Source organism: Protopterus annectens, chromosome 2.part1, assembly GCF_019279795.1.
Source record: "Protopterus annectens isolate FY-2018-M chromosome 2.part1, PAN1.0, whole genome shotgun sequence".
Classification (NCBI taxonomy): domain Eukaryota; kingdom Metazoa; phylum Chordata; order Ceratodontiformes; family Protopteridae; genus Protopterus; species Protopterus annectens.
Genome location: NC_056729.1, coordinates 851,177,495 through 851,199,650, shown reverse-complemented (window position 1 = coordinate 851,199,650; position 22,156 = coordinate 851,177,495). Strand labels below are relative to the sequence as shown.

Here is a 22,156-nt window from a genome sequence, read left to right as displayed (position 1 = left end):
CTACGAATATCTCTACCCACTCAAGTTAGCCCAACTGTACTCTGTCCTGGCTAGGTTCATCAGAAGAACTTACATTTAGAGAGAATTTTTTTTTTTCAAACAGTACAGTGTTGTCAATATCCACAACAGACACCCACTGCACACAGTGCTAGTAAACAAAATTACTCAATTAAAAAAAAAGCCACCACACTAGACCTCATAAGTAACTCTGTTGCAAGGGCGACACCACATACAACAAGATGACATGGTTTTCTATACAGCAAGACTTCACTTGTAATGGTTTAGGATTCCGACTGTGACGAAGCTGTAGATCTTAACCCCCATCCACACTCCTTGTTTAGTCTCCTTCCTACATTTCTCACTGTAATGCTCTCAGCTGTTCTATATCTCTTCTATATCCCTACCATACAATCCTCTTTCATGACTACTGCAACATTATTGCTGCAGACCTTTTTTTGTTTCGTTTTTTTTATACAAACTTAGACATTACTTATTGACATTACTTATTGGCTATATTCTATATTTTACCACACTGCTTTTTACAGTAAATGTATGGTAAACTTTACAAAGTTGCATCCTCAGATTGCTTCAAGGTGTATTACTGTAGCAAATTCAAGCAAAGGGTATTATGAAGCAAATGTGTAGGCCAGCCCAAGCTCAGCACACTAGTTTGGTTTTATCAATGCATATTCCATTACATACGATTTTTCCTCTGGGATTCAGGATACAGGGAACATAACATGACTTTGTTATCCAGAAGAATCCCACCAAGATGAAGGGGCAGAATTGAAAAAAAGAGAGTGAATGAACAGTTAATAAAGGGGATAAAACAGTAAGGCATAATATATAACCAATTTAAAATGTCTCCAGACTTTGCCAGTGTTTCAGGTGAATTAAATGGGCAGTAGGAGAGGCTATATGCAAGAGACAACTTTTTAGCACACATCATGGCAATTTTCGCTCTATGCTATGTATGTCAGTATGCCAAGACATTTCAGATGACCGAGATGCAAAGCATAAAAATGGTGTTTTCCAAACCTGCAGTGTTTTGTGATGAAGTCATAACTCATCTTAAAAGCTTTTACTGGGTATCTGCACTGGATGCACAAATAAATAAAATGCCCAAAAAGCACCACAACTGCTGCAGAATGCAGCCTGTTTTACAACTTCATTGACTGCATACTTCACATGCTGCCATCGTCCCAGTCATGGAAGCAGTAAAACGACACGAGCAGTGCCATTTCAGCTACACGTACACATATGTTAAGTACAGGGCCGGCCTCTGGTCAACTTCTGCCCTAGGCAAAAGGGCTCCACAGCACCCCCCCCACCACCACCACACACACACACACCACCTGGTTCTCCCATCCTGGTCTACCTACGCCATCCAGATTACTGGAAAAGTGCCCCTGTTACAGCGGCGCCCAAGGTCGTCACCTAGTTGGCCTATGCCCAAGGCCAGCTATGAGTACAACAGTGCATAACAAACACCATTCTACATAAAAAAAAAAAAAAATGGTATTCAAATTCAGTGAACATACCACAATGTGAAAACTACAAACCCCCTTTAAAAAAGCTTACAGCAGTGTAGGGCATTAAGCAGGTGGTATAATCCTCTTAAAAAGCCTATAACTTTTCAGTCATGCTCCTTTAAAAATGGAAACAGTAGTGTGAGAAATGAATAGGCCCCTGATACTCACCATTCTATTTAACTTTTGTTTACCGGGAAGGCTTGAATGAACAAGAGTCCCTTTTCAGCAGATGCCCAAGGAGAAAAGCTCCACATTTACAACAGCTAGACAGCAGACAGACATGTACAAGAAACATATTCCAAATGCATAGTTATTTATGTAGTCGCCCATTACTACAATATTTACATTAAATAAGCTTATCAACAACAGTTTAATCTACTACTGTGCCCTCAGCATGCTAGTGACAGGACTATACATGCCAAAGAAAACAGAGTTCTTTACAGTTAAATTGTTAATTTCTACAAACTTTAATGTGTTTACCGTACAACTTGGCATTATTTACAGAGAGAAAAGTAGCCAGTTTCCCTTTTATGATACATGCACCAAAGGTTTGGTCCAGCAGTAAAAACAATATCTAAGATTAGGTGGAGTTTTATCCTACAAGACCATAAGGTGGGAAATTAGAGAAAGTCCTGTACAGAAATGAAGAGAGGTTATTTGTATGGGGACTAAGGGAGGTGTTGGGAGATGGGAAACCTATCCAAGACTAGTGCAGGAGCATAACCAGGTATTAACCAAGTGGGATTGGAGTGATTTTTTGCAATGGGAAGAATTAGTAGTAGATTTTAAAGTAACTGGTCATGAGTTCCAGAGCTTGGCTATGGAATTTAAGTACCTTTTCTGCGACACTGCCGGGGTTGAAGATTTACTACTTGAGCATAAGACAACTGTTTGTATAAGGAAGCAGCAGGTCCTGAAGGCAGAGTTTTTCTCTGGTTGATTTAGAAGGAGTGGTAAGATGGGAGTAGGTTAAAAGATTTGGAAGTTCCAACTAATTGAGTTGCATTAGGGCTATGCAGTGGTGCAATCTATAGGATGAATCGGTAGCAAATTTAGCTATTTAATTATAACCGGTGTCCAATTTTCCCCAAGTTAGATTTCTTTGAGTTTGTGAGAACTGGAGATGTAAAAGGAGAGCAGACAAGATATGTTCTTGCAGTGGTGGCTTGTGTGTTGTTAGATACTGCTTATTTATGCATAGGATACAGGTTTTTTTGTGTGTGAACTTTTTATTGTCTGGGAATATATGGATGTCAAATTTCAAGGAGTTATCGACAATAACACCCAGATGTTTTGTGTTGGTACCTGGAAGGGGGGGGGTGGATTGTAAAAATCATAAGTTTGGTCTTATTTTGGGTTTAAAATGAGCTGTGTTTTGGATAACTATGATTCCAATGCCAAGAAAGACTTGTAATTAGTTGTACCTTTATGTAGGGATGGAGCTGCACGTATTAATGTGGAGTCTGCGTACTGGACAAGGGATGCATGCTGTGTAACATTATGGAGTTTGTAAGTGAATACTGTGAAAAGAAAGGCATCAAGGACGGATCCTTGTGGGACTCCGAATGAGACATGTACTACAGAAGACAGGTCATGCTGTCATTTAACAGCTTCCTGACACCCTATTAAGTAGCCTTTAAGCCATGTTGGAGCAGAATGGTTAAGATTTAGTTCAGAAAGTCCATTTATGAGCTTGTAGTAACAGTGTCAAATGCTTTTGAGAGGTCAAGAATGATGGTGGGAGCTAATCTGCTGTCATTCCTATGCTTACTGATTGAGTTGGTAAAGCTTACTAGTGCAGAGGGAGTACAGTGGAAAGGACGAAATCCAGGTTGTGTTCGGGACAGAAGTCATTACCCAACAGACAGCCCATGATTTGCGTGTGAATGCATCTGGTTTTAGAGAGCAGTGGCAAGAAAGATATGGGTCTGTAGCTGGATAGTTCTGTTGAGTTGCCACCTTTATACAGTTGGATGATGTGGGAGATTTTCCAGACGTTTAACAGGGCTAATATGGTTTCAGTGAAATACGTATTAAATTGTGCTGATATGGTATCAGTATTGTTAGTGATGGGGGGGTGCTGGAGTTTCCTGGTTTTATGATATTATTAATGGCCGACCAAAATTTCTGTGGGTTACTCTGATGTTCAATTTGTACATTATAGTGCTAATTAATTTTGTCTTGTTTGATTTGTTTCTGGCTTTTATTTCGCAGTTCTTGGTGTGCATGTCTTAATGCTTGTGATTTGTTTACGCCGCAAGTCCCAGCCTTTATCTCTCATTGTTAGCAATGATCTGGTTTGGATTTGATTCTAATTGTTCTGGGGGGCTTGTTTACACAGTTTGAGAGTGGATAAGAAGTCTTGGAGGTTGAAGTTTTTTATTTTATTCCCAATATGATGATACTTTGTATTTTTAATGAATTTGTGGACTTGATGCCTTCCAGTGGGAGTATGAATGATTTGTGTAAAGCCATGGAGGTTAATGCGATTAGTAGGGGGTAGTGAATTACAATTAAGCCAATCTATATTGAAGTCTCCCATAATTATAGTTTCTTGGGATACAGATTTAGAGAACCAATGGAGGATGTGTTTTAGTGTGGAGAGATGGTTATCTATATACATCCAGGAAACAAAACTACATTTAAAGTATTTCCTGGTGCTGATTTTCAGTTTAGCAAAAATCATCTCAGCATTATTGAAGTCAGGGATATTTTGATCAATGGTTTCTAGAACAAGGTTATTTTTAAATAGTATGGCTATTCCACCGTCTCTTTTGCCCTTCCTGCCTACAATTATTGGCTATAAAGATCTTAGGACACTGAAGGACATCATACCTGTAAAGATGCATCAGTTCTAAACAGTAGGAAAATGCCCTAAAATGTATAGCCATTAAAATATCCCAATAAACTCTACATTCCCTTCAAAACACTGCTTTACATTATTTTTATTACATGGTGCTTTTAAGTATCTTTGACAACAGTACCACCAGTTTTAATCTAATCTAATCTAATCTTGCTCTTCTTGTCCCATCTCCTATACTACATTGCCTTCCGATCTTTATATATTTCTAGAAATTAAAACAATTCACATATTCAACAAGGAGTACCATAAGTTTAAAAAATTAAGTGACACTCTTTTTCATTCACTCTGTAGTTACGGTGATATATGCTAGTGATGGCTGCTAATGTGACGCCCAACACATTAGAACTACAAATGCTCTAAAGACAGTTCCTCTAGTTCTCAGTTATTCGAAGAGCTAAAACAGCATTTATTACAGATATCCTAGAAAACATTTAACATCTGCACAACAGCCGTATATCCCACAATAGGACCTTCAGAGTATTCAATTCAAACAAAATCAAGCACATGCATGTTGTTATAGCTGCTGTTAAGCACAGAATAAGTGGGGAGGGAATCACAATACAATTTCCCCCTTTTCTGATAAAAGGATAGATAAAGGTTTACACATGGTTGGAGCAACAGCAATGCTATACACTTTTTGTCATTCATCTCTGCGTTGTCGGTCAATCAGTAAAACATGCTCAAATTTGCAATTCGGGGAATCCAATAATCTATATAGCTGCCTTTTAAGAATCTGTTGTAACAATCTGGCATTATAGCAGCACTGTCACTCTTCAAGTGCCTTTTTAAGCAGACATTCAAAATGTACTATACAGAATTAAACAATAAATAAAAATATTTTCTTGAGTGCTGCAGTGCACAGACAGTCGTGTAAAGTGCAGTTATTTACAAAACCTTCCTTGTGTAGTTTCTGCAGATAAGTACAACTAAAATTGTAGACGCGTTAGTGGTGGTGGAGGAGTGATGGAAATTTACAGCTCTGGCGACTGTTTAATGCAGTTCGAGTCTTGAAGCCCTACCATGGCCACCAAACACATGCAAAATACTGTCAACACAACAGTACTCTGACATGCAGTCTTTACCGGATACAAGCTGCAACGACAACAAACAGCCACTTGTGAACAAATTATAGACAAACACGTTTCTGTTACTTTGATTTTTATTAGGGGTGGTATTTTTTTTACACTGAAAGCATATAGTATTCACATGACTGAAAAGTGTAATCCAGGATTATTGCTGGGCACACAAACTCACCGAATTATACTTTAATTCTTAAAAAGTATACCGACTACATGACGGAATAATTGTTAGATGGTACTTATATAGAAATAGTTAAAGCAATTCCTTGCGTGCCTTCGCTGAAGGTTGAACGTCGAGCTGACACCTCGGCGTTTGTGAAAATCTACTGCCAATCATTAGCGGGCCGGAATTCCGCTGTGGCGACCCCTAACCGGGAAAAGCCGAAAGACGACAACAACAACTTAAAGCAATTCCTTAAGGGCAGTACTGGCACCTCTACCTCAGAGAGATAAAGTAGCTAAACTGGTAACAGCAAATGTCTCACAGTTTTAAGTAATCCATGCATATTCTTGTCCCATTCCCAGTAGATTTTCAATTGTACTGTCATGTAGAGCCCACATTAAGGGATATAAGCAATTGCTTCCCTTAGTCCCCTACCCTCAGCCCATATGGGCTCTTACATCACTGCGGCTGGGGGATTAACAATGTATAGATGTATGCATAACATTTCCTCCAAACAAGCACTTATTTTACGGAGCCCTGAAAACACAATGTGAATACAGGTACTGATTTTGTGCAGGATACCTCTCCCACACAGTGACTAACACATGCTCATCTGGCAAGCCTAAACAAAGCAGCACCGCACCACATTAATGTGGAAAACGTGTGTGGGGGGGGGGCAAGTTCATTTACCATATCCCTCACCTTTTAAAGCTGCTGCCGCCTGCTGTGCAAGAATGCATATTTAATCCACTAGGCACCCTCAGGTTAGGTGGTCATGCTTCACTAGTACGCTTTAAATGACTAAGTGCAACAACACAAAGACGTATCCCCGACAGTTTCTTCCTAACAATGTACCCCGAGTAGCCGCGCTGCCATTAGTCTCTCTCTCTAGCGGCTTCCAAAAATAAGCAGTCAACAGTTCAAAACTCCCTACCCGCGGGGCAAAGAAAATAGTAATCTTCCTTCCGTGAAACACAAAACCGTTGTGTAAGGCACACGTGAAGTAAGACCAACTATACAGAAAACTGCTCTCGGATCATAAAAGCTCTGAAAAAACACTGGATCAAAACAGTTGGGAGCTAACACCCCGCCCCCATACACACATACAAAATGTTTAAGAATCGATCAAACCAGGTACATAACATTGCATGACTTTAGAATTTCCTATCTAGAAGTTTACATGCATAAGTTACACACATGAAGGGAGAAAGGGGCCCAGAGTTTTTTTTATAGGGGAGGAAAAAAAATCACGGCAAAGCTTTGCACCAGTTAAGGCAAGCCGCAACACTATCACCCCCCTCCCAAATACACACACACTTGTACACTACTTCTCATCCACTGCGAGTCGCCTTCCAGATGCTTATCTTCCCCATATACACGGCCAAAACATACCCTGCCGGCATTCAATGACCCTCTCAACAAAAGCGAAGGAAAAAAACTTACTCAGTTTAGGCTCCAGATCCAGTCCCGAACAAAGTATCTTGCACTACACAATCCACACTGTGCCACACAAGAAAGCCTTCTCCGTGCCTTGAGGAGCCCTGATGAACCCATGCCTGGAATATGTTACCATAACCCAACTAAGAGCGGCATGCACGCAGCCACGATGTCTCCCTCCGAGCCCCCTGCCCCCACACACCGTGTAGGCAGGCGCTTACGAACTTTACACTCTCGGCAACTTTCGTCCAAACAAAAGTTTCACAGCAACCAACCTCGGAATCCCAGGAAAACACTCGTCGGCACCCTCCGGCGGTATCAACTGTCCTGAGAGTATAACTGAGGGGAGCTGCACCAAACAGAAGGTGAACAATCCTCACTCAACCCGCACATGCTGCCACCTCTTTTCTTCCTTGGGTTTGAACAGACCTCCTTCTCTATCGATGGGAGAACCCATCCTCCATCCACACTGCTCCGCCAGCTGCCGAAAAAACACGTATTACTACGCCGTACCCTGCTGGTACTATTCTTTACAGTAACCAAGGTTCAAAGTGGTCACATTTGACAGGGAAAATAAGGGAGAGGTATCATCACCTACCTCTCAAGAAATCAGGACAAAGCCAAAAATGATTGGGGGGGCGCAAACATTACGGACACAATTATTAAAATATTATTTATATAATTATACTAGTTATTAAAGTATTTTGTTAAAGTTGCTAGAATACCAGGTTTTGTATTTAAATTGCATTTTTGAAGGATATATAGTCTAAAACTCAAATGTTTGTCATTGTTTACTTAGTTCAGCCATTAATGATTTGCCTGAAAAAAAAATCAAATTTTATTAGGAACTGACTAAAAATACGAGGCAAAATTATGGACAGTTGAGAAGTACACATCGTCATCATCCATTCTATTGCAAACCAGAATTACTCAGGGCAGCATAAGAAATGTTTATTTCCTCTCTGTCAGTGTGTAGGTAATGACTGGTCAGCAGAGCACGGACTATTTGATTTTTTCCCCTGAAGCCGCGTAACACAGTATTATGGCTTACTTCTCCGAATGGGCATCGATAACTTTTAAGATTTGTACTGGCTGACACCCGCCTGCGCTCTATACCTATCTTAAGATCCTTGCATTTTTTTGTGTTTTCTGAGTGGACTTGACTCTTCTAGGGGACTAGGGATGGCTCATTTCCTACAACTGTCCAAAACTACACACTGCACCCTTCTAATGCTTCCTATTCTTGCCGCTGCAGCGTTATTGGCTCGATCTTCCAGCTGATTCGGAGTTACCTCTCCAGTCCCTGTTTATTGTTTATTTTTTATTTTGGGGGGGGGGGGCATGGAAATAGCACCAGCCCTGATATTTTAGGGGACAGCAGTTCTAAATTCCCTACAGCTATTTACATAAAGCATGTCTGAACTGTCATAGGTGATATAAAACGACAACATTAAGCATTTATTCAGAAAATAAAATGAAAACTATTTGCATTGGTTGAAGATACAAAACTTCATACTGCAGTAAGAAATGTCACTGAGAATCTAAAAAGATGACCATTCTTCTACCACACAATACACCGCACTCTTCCTTGTGTCTGTTCAACCATCCTTTAACTGGATCAGTTTTTCACTAGTTTCCCCAATAACCATTCTTGCCATATTTACAACGATTTCCAAACATCCAGTCTCACAAGTCCATCAAATTTCAATCCAAAATTCCTCAAAACATACTTCTCCCCACTCTGCACATTCTTTAGTCCCGTCCCAGTCTACCTTCCCTACTTTCATTTTATCCCCCTACTTAGTTCTAACCTTCAGTAATGTAAACAAATCATGTTGCTCCCAGCAGATACTTTGTTTACTCGTCTCTATCAGTTCTGCACTCAGTACTTTATTTTAGTTGCTTGCTTATATACATACATTTAAATTTGTTGAACGGGAAAAGCCTGTTTTCAGTGGAGGCCCGGGGAGATTCGCTCCAGACTCATGTCTTTGGAATATCCCCCGTCACCCCTTCCTCTCACCCCCATCTTTTACTTTAACACATGCATCTCCACTTACTCAACTAAAAACAGGTCAAATTTTAAGATTTGAATTATTGCACATGACAACAACTTCTACTTTGTTCTACTTTTTAGCCTGCCCACTGTAAGAAATACTTTTTTTTTACATTAATAGTGTAAATATTTACACTGCATTGCCATTAATAGTGTAAATATTTACACTGCATTGTGTATTTCTTTGAATTGTTTATTATCAATATATTCTGGATGCCTCCTGTTTCCTGTGTTTTACAGTATATCTTTGTTGTTTTGAACACTTTGTGTTGGATATATAACCTGCATGTACATTTTATACTCTTCTGGAATTATAGCTAAACTCACTAAACTAGGTATAAATCTCTACATCACAAGATGGGTTGCCAACTGGCTCACTGACAGAACCCACACTGTAAAAGTTGCACACTCCAAATCTGACATCAAACCAGTGACAACTGGAGTACCACAGTCCTGGGACCTCTCCTGTTTGGTATCTACTTCTCTGAAGTACAGGCTAACACAGAAGGCCTCTGGCTAACGAAGTTCACAGATGACTGCAAACTAGGAACCATAGTCGAGTCCCCAAATGATGTGGAAATCCTACAGAAGGGCCTCGCTGAGACAGATGCCTGGTGTCAGAGCCATGGCCTCAAGCTCAATGCCAAACAGTCCATTGTCATCCCCTTTGGTAAAAACTCTGTACCCATGAACTACTACATAGACAACAGTCTTCTTAACGCCGAATGTGTGATAAGAGACCTTGGGACCCAGGTGGACAGTAGTCTGTCCTTTGATAGTCACATCGCCACAATAGTCAGGAAGTCCTTCTACATGGCACACATCATAAAAGGGTTCTCATCCAGGAAAAAAGAGGTCATTGTTCCCCTCTACTCGACACTCATTAGACCCATTATAGAGTACAACGCCCCTTTTGGAATGTACCTCACAAGACATCTGCAGCAGCTGGAAAGGCCAAAGAAGTACCTCACAAAGAGGATTACTGGCCTCAAACAGATGCCCTACACTGACTGTCTCAACAAACTCCAGCTTTACTCTGTAGCATATTGCCTACTCCGTGGTGATCTCTGCCCAACATATAAAGCTATATCAAACCCAGAGCTGCTGGACATGCTACACCTAAAGAAATCCCAATCCCGCCGAGCTACACACACTAGGTACCTAAACCTTGTCACCACAATAAACAGGACATGCTGGAGGGATAGATTCCTATCCCAGAGACTTCCCATACTCTGGAATAGGCTACCCATCTATGTCAAGCAAAGTTCTTCATTAGCACTCTTCAAGAAAAATCTTCATGAGTGGATGGAAGTAGGAAATACACCCCGGGGATCACGTCTGTGTCTCTGTTCAACAGTGGCACAGGAAAATAACTTTCGTGGGTGGCGTAAGCTAGGGAACCTTGTTGGCTAGGCTTATGTACGCCCTCGGGCCGATAGCCTAGTACCTACCTACGAACCTTAATATGCTTAACATTAAAGCTCTCTACTTGAAGCTCAAACTGCAAATGGGCCTAATTCAGATGGATCTGAACATGAAATTTAACAAAAAGGGAAGAAATGCAAGGAGCAGCACAAGTCTTTTAATAGGATCACTTTTTCATCAGTTCTTATGCTATGACTTAGGAAGGTCCATTCTCCCCATTATCAGATATGTAGCAATAGTAATACTTAATGAAAACTACAAGAAAGACTCAGCATAACTAGGTCTTCACTGTGTAATATCCTAAACCTCCTGTACTGCAGTACCCATGGGATATATGCAAATAACCCCTTAGGAGCATACAATTGTTTCAGCTACAGGGCTTCTGTCTGGATGTCCATCAGTAAAGAATTAAAAATGTAAAAAGCATACTTCAACTGTCTCAGATTTTCAGAGATGTCACTGACTTTGACACAAATTTTAGGTCTGTCTTTCTTAATTCCTCTTAAGACTGGTGACTACTGGAGAAAAGGTGATGAATTATACTTAATAAACAATGACCATAATTTGAATTATATACTTCTTTTAGTTCTTTTTCTGTCAATCTCTCAAGTTAATAGTGCTAATATTTTAAGTGTCGGTGATCATCTCCAACTACTTCTGGATTTGTCTCGGATTCTTTTGCGATCTGCCCCTGATTGGTTGAGAGTTATGGTGCAAACTAATCGACATTCAGAAGCCATATTGCTGAAACACTGGTATGTGCTTAAAGGGTTATTTGCATGTAACTCATGGGCCCCCCTACAGGAGGGTTGGGGTATTGCACAGTAAAGACTCCAGCTTTGATGGGTCTTTCTTTAAGTTTTCACTAAATTATTTGTCTGGGAGTCCTTTTTACCCTTTGTTTGAATACAAAGTAGTATCAGTACAGTATTCCAGTGCATATTGCTATATTATTTCAGTTTATCTGGCATCTAATAACTAAGCAACCAACCTATGTAATCAGGTTTCTCCTGATGTCCATCATGCAGACATTCTTTCCACATTCAAACATTGTCCAGTAATCAAAACATCGACATTTTCTTGCAACTTATCCATAACCTGTTCAGACCAACCTGACAGTTTTCCACCAGAGATTAGTATTAGGCTAGCTGCCCCTGTGGGTCATTTTAACACTAGGAAACTTCTCTTTCGTTGTGTGATAATAAAACCTTGTACTTCATGACTGTAAGGCAAACACCTTAACTATTATGGCAAAACAGCTTTTACTACACAAATCAGCTCGTAAACAGCTCCAAGTCTTAGTCCTAATAGTTAACTCAGTTTATAGTCTATTATATTCTTAAGACAAGATGTATACTGTTACATGGTCTTTCCTGTTTTCATTCAAATGTATACTCAATGTCACCTTATGTAGTCTGTATCATGCTTTATGACTATCCTTTGCTCAAATCATATGAGCCCAAGTCCTGACTGAAAAAGTATTTTGACCAGTCCGCCTAATCTGTTAGCAGATAAGTAAATATCTGCAAAATATGGTACTACGTTCTTGTAACAAACACACTAGACTTCACAAATCATAGAAGTTGCTCTGATTTAGCTGGCAATAACAGATGGCATAGGGGTGGGGGTAGTCACTTAGCAATAGCAAGGGACAGTTAAAGCTCAACACCCTGCCTTTTTCTGCAGCTTTGTGATGGTTTCACTCTTCCCTCTCTTTCTTGTGTGATGTTTAATTAATACATTTTGAACAGATTTTGTGGTACCATTTAGTCATCCAAAAATTGTAGAACAAGTATGCTATTAACACAAAAGGCATGTTACACATTAATTAACAAACAGCAATTGAATGTCCTTACCTTGCTTAACTCATTCATTCCAGTGGAGATCAGGAAGTTTGCATTGTAACTTCCAATGGGCAGAGCCTAAGCCTTTTGACAGAATCGAATTATGTCTTAACACTTCAAACAAATGTTCATATCTTTATTTATTTATTATTTATTTAACATTTGTTGATCGGGATTGTCCATCTGGATACATGTCTATTTTCAGCGGAAGCCCGGGGAGAAAAGCTCCACATAGTCAGGAAATTACATACATGTTACATAGGGTACATATTTTCTCCTTTGTTAATTAAACAAGAGAGGAGGACACCATAAAGTATTTATTTAAAAAAAAACAATTGTGAATAAGAGACATAGACTGTGACATACGTTTTCTCTTTCTAGGCTGTCCGTTTAGCATAGTTTAAAAGATTTTCATTTAAGAACAATAATAAAAAGATTCATAAGGAAAATCTGGGGTGGGCCGGTTGAGAGGAAGGTCCAAAGGTTAATAATTTGGTTAGACCTGAAAAAGAAAGAAATTTGTTAGCTGATGAAGAGTTAATCTGGGTTTCAGCATTGGCAAAGCCAGTGTGACTTGAAATGGTGATTTAGCCTTTTTTTGAATTGGCATAGGGAAGTAATGCTGGTGAGGCTGGGAGGAAGGGAGTTCCATATTTTACCGATGGCATTGGCAAATAGTGTATCTCTGGAACAATAGGGGTTATGAAAGAAACTATTTTTATAGTGGTAGTATTCTTTAGGTTCTAGGTATTAAACTGAATTTTATAAGTCAAAGTAAACACAGTAACTACTACATTTGTAATGTTTGTAAACAAAATATCTCAACAAGCACTCAAGTTTCATATACTGATACTGTCAGCAGTATTTTATTCATATAGCTGAGAGCTTTCATATGAGGCTAAGGAGTTCTGTGTTACTTGGTTGTAGAAAAATGTGAAAATTATATCTATATAAATTAATATCATAAAAAACAACAGTTAATATCTCATTACCTAAACATATTCGAACACAAACGGCAACACCACAACTGATAAAACAAGACGGTCAACTCACCGTCCCAGCTAGGTTTAAAAAGTAGCGTGCAGGCTTACTCGAATAAGGCAAAAATGGTGTACATCCAAAGATATATTTATTGAAGACAATCCACAGTATTGGAAACTAAAACACATACGAACTGTTAAGCGCTTTCATCATTCATTCCATTTAAACTAGACTACTTAAAAGTATGACGTCACTAACTGGCTTAAGATCCCTTCAGCAAAGACAGCTGGTCTCATAACTCTCAACTGTGCAGATTTTTTTGTATCACATTCTTTGTCGATTCCCCACATACGTGTGTGTTTCTTGGCAAATCACTGAGAACGGAAGTCATTAAATAATCACATACGTTTGAATTTCAGACTTCATATGCTTCGGAAAATGCATGCTAATTCAAAACCTATTAGTCTGAAAACTTTCTAAATTTATAAGGTCGATATTTAAAAAGTGTCCCTGAATTTAGGCCTTTGACCCAATTATTTTGGACTTTGTCTAGATTTCTTTGGCTTACAGGTTGATTGCAATGCCTGCCTGGACCACGATCTGATTAAAATTATAAAGAACAACTACCTGTACAATAAGGAAAACTAACAAGTCCGTCTAACCAAACTGTTTTTTTTTTTATGCTCAAAGTATGTTTCACAAAAACAAAAGCAGATAAAAGGTATGTATAATTAATCTTTTACTAAGTACAAGTCAACAGACCCAACACATTTAAGCAAGTGACGTCAACATCTGCAGCATAAGTATTTGTAAAATGAAGTGTGACTTTCAAGCCACACGCGCTGTGGGCGGGCCAGGTCCCCTCGTTGCCCACAGTTACTCCTCCCCGTACTTATTATGTTGTATTTAGTAAGTAACTTTAGTAGAAATCATTTTTCACAAATGCAGCTCACGAATACTTATCTTTTTTTTAACTCAAACAATTGTATCGTCGCCTTCTCCGCGATTTAATTCGGGTTTTACAGCACAGCTATTGAGACTAAATTCCGTTTGTTATTTCAAGATATACTACGAAATGCGAATTTCTGCAAACACCACGATTCTTAAAATAGTGTAATTAGCCTTATCACATTTTATTGAAATAAATGGCGGAGAGAATCAAAGAAAGGTCCGTCTGCGATTAAAACACTCACTAGACAGTCTCTTTAAAGCACACGCTTCATGTTGCATCTCACTGCATTGAAGCTACTTTGCAGCCTGCAACAGTGCTGCAGGTGTAGATCCCTTTCACGGTTACATGCAGATGCTTTTATGGAAGGGCGGGAAGTTTGGTTATTATAGCATTTCCATTTACCCATGACAGATGGACGGACCACAAATTGAACTTTACCTCGACTATATGTATACACATTAAGACTTGTCCACGGCCACAAATTGGTGAGGTGGATGGGCATAGCAAGTGGAAACATCTAAAAATCGTCTAGGTATAAAAAGCCCTCTTACAACAGGATTGTACATAATGAGTGCACACAGTCACTTACATTCAAGACGTCTTGTGAACTGTTTTAATCCACTCTCTTAAATCCAGAAGGTCAGAGTGTGTTTAGTTTGAGCTGCAAATAGGGTTCTTCAGACTTCATGGATGTTTTATGCTAAACTGTACCTGCTGTACATATCTTTATTGGCCCTCCAATGTGTGCTCGCCTGCATGACTTCTTGCGAGGACAGTGAGCTCTGCAAGTTCATTTTTAACTAGGTAGAGACCAGCATGAACCTGACCAAGAAAGGCCAGAAAGAAATACATTGATTTAAATCAATTTTGTTCACTATGCTTTGATTATACTTACTATATTTATTTATTTTTTCATTTCAAAGTTCCTTGCAATCACTACCTGCACGAGGTGTGTTTGTTTTCGAACGTCATAAAATAATTTCGGGAAACCCTTATAATTTCAATTGTTTCTACAAATGCTGATTCTTATGTATTTGAGGGTAACCATCTTGCTTGCATAGTTATTTAAGTTATATATGAGTTAATAGTGCAAAAATATAAAATAAAAGCACCGTGCAAGCTCTGGAATGAAGACAGAGCAACAGCGGTCATAGTCTCTCAAATGTAGCACATTATGAGGAACAAGCTTCCTCAATTTGAGTCGTACAAAGTGCATAGTGTTCCCAGTTCCACATTGAAAGGGTCTGTCACACAATGCTATTTTTAATTTAACTGCTATCAGTGGTAAAATAATACTGAATTACATCAATTCAGCAAAATGACTACACGTATGCAGTAACACATTTAACTATGCTGCGAGCTTCCTAGTTAGAATTGTTACTTAGTTAGCAGGCTGAGCGTTCCACATTTTTGATACGGAATGTCGGGAGCGAAGTGTGCACACTTTTCGGCCAGTGGACGCCCCCAACTCTAACGGAAAATACTATAGTAAGTCAGACTGCTTGCTGCTCGATTCCTTTCCAGCCCAAATATCACCGTGACAGAGAATCCCAACCACCAGACTCCCAGATGTGGAATGGTGGTCCCAAAATGTGTAACAAAAGGCAAGACTTGAGAGAATTGCTAACGGCTGGGAGTTGCACAAGGATTATTACATGCGCTGTGAGTGTTTTGTGTCCATACTGCTTTACTCAAGAATTCTGGACAAATTTAAACATAATGGGGTAGACAAAAAGTCATATTCAGGGACAACTGTTTAAACATTTGTCCAATTCGCTCAAAATATTTAATACAACCGGTTTTACGTCCTCGTGCATATTACACACGCACAGAATATATATTAGTGTACAATTTACGAGGGGCAAACAGCAAAATACGAGGAAAAACCTAGAAATGCTCTGTAGATTCTGGACAGCTGAGATGTGTGCATATCACTGAATGCGTATCAATACTGGGAAAACAATTCTGATGGAAAACAAGAGAATGTTCCTCAAAATGAGATACATTTGAGATGTTTGTGTAAGGCACCCTGTACTTGTTATTAGGTATTTATTAGTCTTCACAGAAAGAGTTTGCCTTCAGTAACACATCATTATAAATACAGAGGTGTGATTCAAGATGGGGAGAAGGGGAAGGTGGCTACATTCTTAAACCAGACATAAGAGGGTACATGGCGCGAAACCTTTATTTATGAAACTGTAGCACAGACTAAAACTGGGTGCAAATAAATGGTAAGGGAGTTTGCTGCAGCCAATGATTACATCCAGTACAGCGCAACTGGTGATGTTTCCATACAAATGCTGCTGCTGGCATTTTAGTCAATTTAATAACCCCAAGGGCAATAATCCTATTTTGAATCACTGCTCTTACAAGTGGAACACAAATCCGGCTGACTAGATACAAGCATTAATACCTTTGCAAAAAAAAACCACTACAAGGTAAGGAGTGAAGAATGCAGTTATCATCACGGCTAATCAGATGAAATAACAGTACTTCACGCTCTCAATTTAATTAAAGATAAGTTTAAACACCTGCCCCTCTAGCACCTTCAACAATATAAATACATATATAAAATGGGAACCTTTATCAGAATTTCAACATAACTAAACTATGGAACTTGCTAGGCAAAACAGCATTCTATGCAATACATAGTAAAATGACATTATCTTCAGTTTAAGAAGAAGTCAGGAAAACCCAGTCAGGCAACATTATAAATAAAAAGGAGCTATGCTAAACTGCAGCCAAAACGAGCTACAGGCTGCAGGTCGTGCACTATTTGTATACACTCAATGCCGCTGTCAGACTCCCCTCCTCGACAGCCAGTTTTACCTGTAGGAGGCGCCCTAGGATCGCATTTCACCGACAGATGCAGCACCCACCTGCCCACAAAAGCCAAGTAACAGTTTGAGTTTCTCTTAAACCGATTTAGTGCTATTCAATACCGCTGTGACCTGCCATCCATGCAGTACTTCCCACATGATGTGATTTCTTATATCCTTTAAACAAGCAACGCCAAGTAGGGGTATATTCCTCCCACTCTAAAACGTGTGCACAATGCATGAACAATCCACATTGCGTGAAGAAACAGACCAACTATAATTAACAGCAGGTAAGTTTTCTGGTGCCTTACCAGACCAGCTGGATTTGTATAGGCTTGTTCAGACACTTCAAGGGCTTTACTCCCACCTCTGCAGGTCATGCAGCAACTTCACCGTCATTTCTCGAACATTGTTCCCATTCTGGAGGAAGGGTAACATATTTTAATAAAATACAGTAGCAGGTCTGTTCTCCTCCACTTGTCAGAGTCCTCCGGGACATGTATGCATCCAGCTTTGGTACTTGAGACAGATTAGTTATGGATAAGCACTATTGAATTTCCTCAGCTCTGCACTTTAGCTGGTGTCTCGAACTCCCTTCAAACAGCAGCTATTTCCCTCTCTGAGTTGCAGCTACTGTTGCTGCTACCGTTGCTTGCCCGGGATGCCTGTAATGCTGAGCGGTGACGTCAAACTCAACCCCTTTGAACTTCCAGTGGTGGCTCGCGTATTTTCTGGTCTCAACTAACTCGTTAAAAATGTCTTCCCTGGAAGTTTGTATGTCGCCAAGAGGGATTATTAAATACATAAAGGCAATGCTGGCCACACCATTGGTCTGTGCTGCAGTCTGCAATGCATCCATTCTTATTTACTTTTTATTTGTTGGTTTCATTTGTAAGTGGAGTACCCAAAGACTCCCTTCGGCCACGATACGGTTTGGCAAGTAAAACATGCATGCATTTACGTAAAATGATGACAAGAAGAAGCAGAATCGGCTAGCTAATAATACGGGCATAGACAGAGGCAAATTTCCACAAATGGATATCGCACAGACGGAGATTTTATCTCATCAGATACTGATATATTAATTTAAAACGACAAGTGACAAAAAAATACAAATGTTTTAGTTAGGTCACAGGTGTATGCTAAGCAAAATAGACTAACCCATTGTTTACAAGAAACGCATTTTGAATAACCGCAAGAAACGCATTTGGGATAACCACAACAAACTGTAGCCTGCAAAAATATGCTGTTTGCAGAATGAGTTACAGTTAGAAATACATTTAGTCTAACACCTAAAGCTGAACAACTTGTGTTTAATCTATAGTTAACTAAGGACCCCATGCAAGCACGTAATTGTTCAAAATGACACACCTTGGCGCATAGGTACTACGTCTCCAGCATTTAAGTACAAGAACTAGCACAAAACTCATACTCCAGATCTACAGCAAAAATAAAGTGAAGTAAACACATAAAGATGGAGCGTAGACTTTTATGATTAGATTTTCTTCTGACGGTTGGGGAACGGGTTAGAATGTTTTAAGATGGTGGTGCACTTCATGAATTCTATCATACTATATTATATTTATTGTATTGTATTAACTATAACTTATAATTTGGTTGATACCTCTCAACAGTCTAGAATTTATCTTAAGTTCCCCAATTTTCCCTCATATTTTGGCCCTGCACATTATAATAGTTTTGATTTTGTGGTGAATCACTGACGATTGCAGTAGTCCGTCAATACTGTCAGAAGATTACATTTCAGCCTTTTTGTTATTCAGAAAATGCAAGCTGGTGCCAAATATACTGTTCTATTAACTTTGAAAGTGAATTAGAATAATATTCAAAATTGTTCCTGATTTTGGCCCCCTGACCTTTCGTATTATTTTTGATTTGTCCTGAATTCCTAGACAGCAATGTTGAGAGTTATGGTTTGGGTCTAGATTGCAGAATTTTATTTATTTTGTACTGTAAGCTATTTAAAGTTTGTACAGTATTAAATGCAACATACTGATATTGATAGAAGTATGCAAGTGCAGTATCAACGTGATGGAGTTAGATGTAAGTTATAGTAGCAATGCTATGATGTTCAGCTCTTGTAAGAGAGGGTTTTAAAAGAAAATAAAATATGTAGTTGGTTTGTAACTTTACAATAATGGTAGTATTTATTCAGTGATTAATACAGAAGCAGTCTTAGCAAGCTGTAGAATATATAAAAAAAAAGAAAAAAAATGTGTTGCAGTCTGATAGCATATCATGTGAGATGGAATCTCCTATTTTGGCTACTGCTATAGAGTACAGGAAGACCTCCATGATGATTACTTAATTTAATTCTAAGTAACTCGCTCATAGTCAGAGATTTTAGAAGTTTTTTTTTGTTACAGGGCATTTGCTTGGCTTATTTAGGATGCTGTGTATCATTTTGAGTTTAGAGTACATTGCAGTGTTTTGGAGGCCTAATTAGTTCAGTATTTAAGTAATTATTTATTTTATTTTATTATTTTTGAGAAGTCTGGGATGACTTTTGTGTTTTGTTGTAAGCATGTCCTGCTTTGTGTAAATGGCGTTTCTGCATTCTTGTTAATAGTGGTAAAGCATGTAACTGAAGTAAAAGTGCTCTTCCTGTTGCTATAACACTGTTCTTTTAATGATGTTTTAGATTTATTTAGCATTTTAAGTTTCCTATTTGTTTTATATGATATAGTCAGTATGTCAGTCAAACTTCAGGCTATGGTCTATTATGCCCCCCCCCCCCCCACCAAATAGCTTACTGTAAAATAATTATGCTATTATAATGTCTGAATAGCTGTGAGTTTGAAATTTCTATTGTTTTTATTGATGTGTAAACTCTGGGCAAAATAAAAGCCAGCTGGCTTCTACCCCACCCCCTTTTTTACATTTAGCAATAGCTGGGATTCTGTAATCCATTTTTCAGTGTTATGCAGTGACTTTTGACTGCTCATTTGCAGTTGGTTTAATGTTGTGGCCAGTCATATAATTACTGAATTATCAGGGTATTCTACTATTGAGGCATTTTTTCTAATATGTTGTGCATATCATCAGTACATATATTGAATAATAAAATGTTTATGACTGATCACTGTGAAACACCAACTGGGATAATTTGATATGTGAATAGGTATTTTGCCATCACAATCACTGGTATCTGCTACTGAGGTAGTTTTTGAATCATTTTATAATATATTTACTTAAATCGGGATTGGCTTTTGGCAGTACAGTGTCAAAAACCTTTGACAAATTTAAAACTAGAGCAGCAGTTAATTCAGCCTGGTGTCATTGTTGATGTATTGTGTTTGAGAGACTAAGCAACGTTTCTGTCCTGTGGTCTGGATGGAAGCTGTGTTGAGCTAAGGAAAGTGCATTTTTTTATGAGGTGATCAAGGAGTAATTTATGGGTGCATACTTTTGAGAGGGGAGATAAGATATTAGTAAGGGTATAGCCTGATAATTCTCTTGAGGTACTGCCTTTATAGAGAGGAATTATATATGAATTTCCATATTTTAGCTATTTAGTGTTCTTTTATTAATGCTTTTGTGAGTATTATGATGGGCTAGGCATCTGTTTTAGTAGCTATGCGTAGGTATTCTCCAGGTAAGTTGTCTGGTACTATGGCAGTAGTTTACTTTTTGTTGTATTTTTAAGGTAGTTTACTGAAAATATGCATAAGTTGACATACATGCTTTTAATATAAAATAACATTTTGGGGTTGGCACTATATTGAGTTGTTAATGAGGTCGCTGCTCATGTAAAATGTGATTCATTTTGCATGCAGAATCATCTGAAGTGGTTTGGTGATTTTTTTTTTTGCTTGCTGCTTCATGAAAAATTAGATATTTTACTTTTCGTTATCCCCAATTACTTTGTTTTAGTAATGAGATGAACATGGTTTCTTGAAAGTTTTTTGATCAAACTTAATTACATCAAAATATTTTATTTCAGTTTGATTGTTTGTTTCCAAATTTCATATGTTGGGTTGTTATCACTTTTTGTATCTAGAAGCACATCTACTGGTATAATTTTATTAATTTTAATTGTTTGCTGTGTTTCTTAAGTGGGATAGTTTGACTGGCCAGATGCCCCTATTCAGCAGAATCCTGGGGAGAAAAGCGCAACAGTAACAGTGATAAATAAAAAATAAATAAGTAAAATTAAGTTTCTTCCACAATATAAGAAATAGAGAATTAAACTGTGCAATATAAAGGAGTACAATCCATGTAAACTTTAGGGTTAGCAGTTATACAATATATATGCACTAAAATGCTACTAGATCCAGTGGTTATGAGATGTATCATTGCCTGAGGAAGATAAAATAAATGAAAGGGTGCAGTAAGAGCAGGGACTTGGAAAAATTGTTGGAGATAAACATTAAAAGAAGTACAATATGGAGTAGGCAAAAGTGGTAGATTGTTAGTCAATGGGGAGAAAGTACTGAGGATAGAGTTATAGGAAGTAGATAAAGCCATGGGGGGAAGTGTGACACAAGTAAATGCAAAGAAATAAAATTATTGAGTGTATTAGGATTGTTTGTCAATATCCAGTCTTATATACATTTTCTCCTTGTGGTTTTGTCCAGTCTTTTAGTTTATTTAATTAGTTGGCTGAGGCCAAATACGTTTTTTCCTCAGTTTTCTTGTTTATGACAATCTTTTTTTATTAAACATTGACACTTTCATTAATCCATCCAATTGACAAGCTTTATCTTTTAGCTGTTAATGAAATTATAACTTATCTTAAGAAGCAATATTAATTTGGAACACATTGTACTTTCTAATTGCTTACACATTTTTGTCATATAGGTTTTATACTACAACAAAGCTTTAAAATAAAATGAAAATGCTTACAGTGTAGTATATAATAACCTTAAAATAATTTTCATCACTCAGACGCCCCTTCCACCTGCAATGTCCAAGACATATATTTCAACATGTTTTTCTCTTATCTTGACTATTCATTACATTTCTTGTATTTTTAATATTTTTTTGT

The 22,156-nt window shown here is 38.3% G+C and overlaps 1 protein-coding gene across 1 annotated transcript in view; it reads right to left on the bottom strand.

Moving 5' to 3' along the window:
• Positions 1–17,774, bottom strand: part of FAT1 (FAT atypical cadherin 1) — a gene marked incomplete in the record, with an annotated part of 1,563,619 nt that extends 1,545,845 nt beyond the window's left edge. Inside the window, 1 exon segment of the mRNA XM_044062507.1 lies at positions 17,463–17,774. Within this exon segment, the coding sequence (XP_043918442.1) occupies positions 17,463–17,531 (69 nt within the window).
• Positions 17,775–22,156: the final 4,382 nt, after the last annotated feature.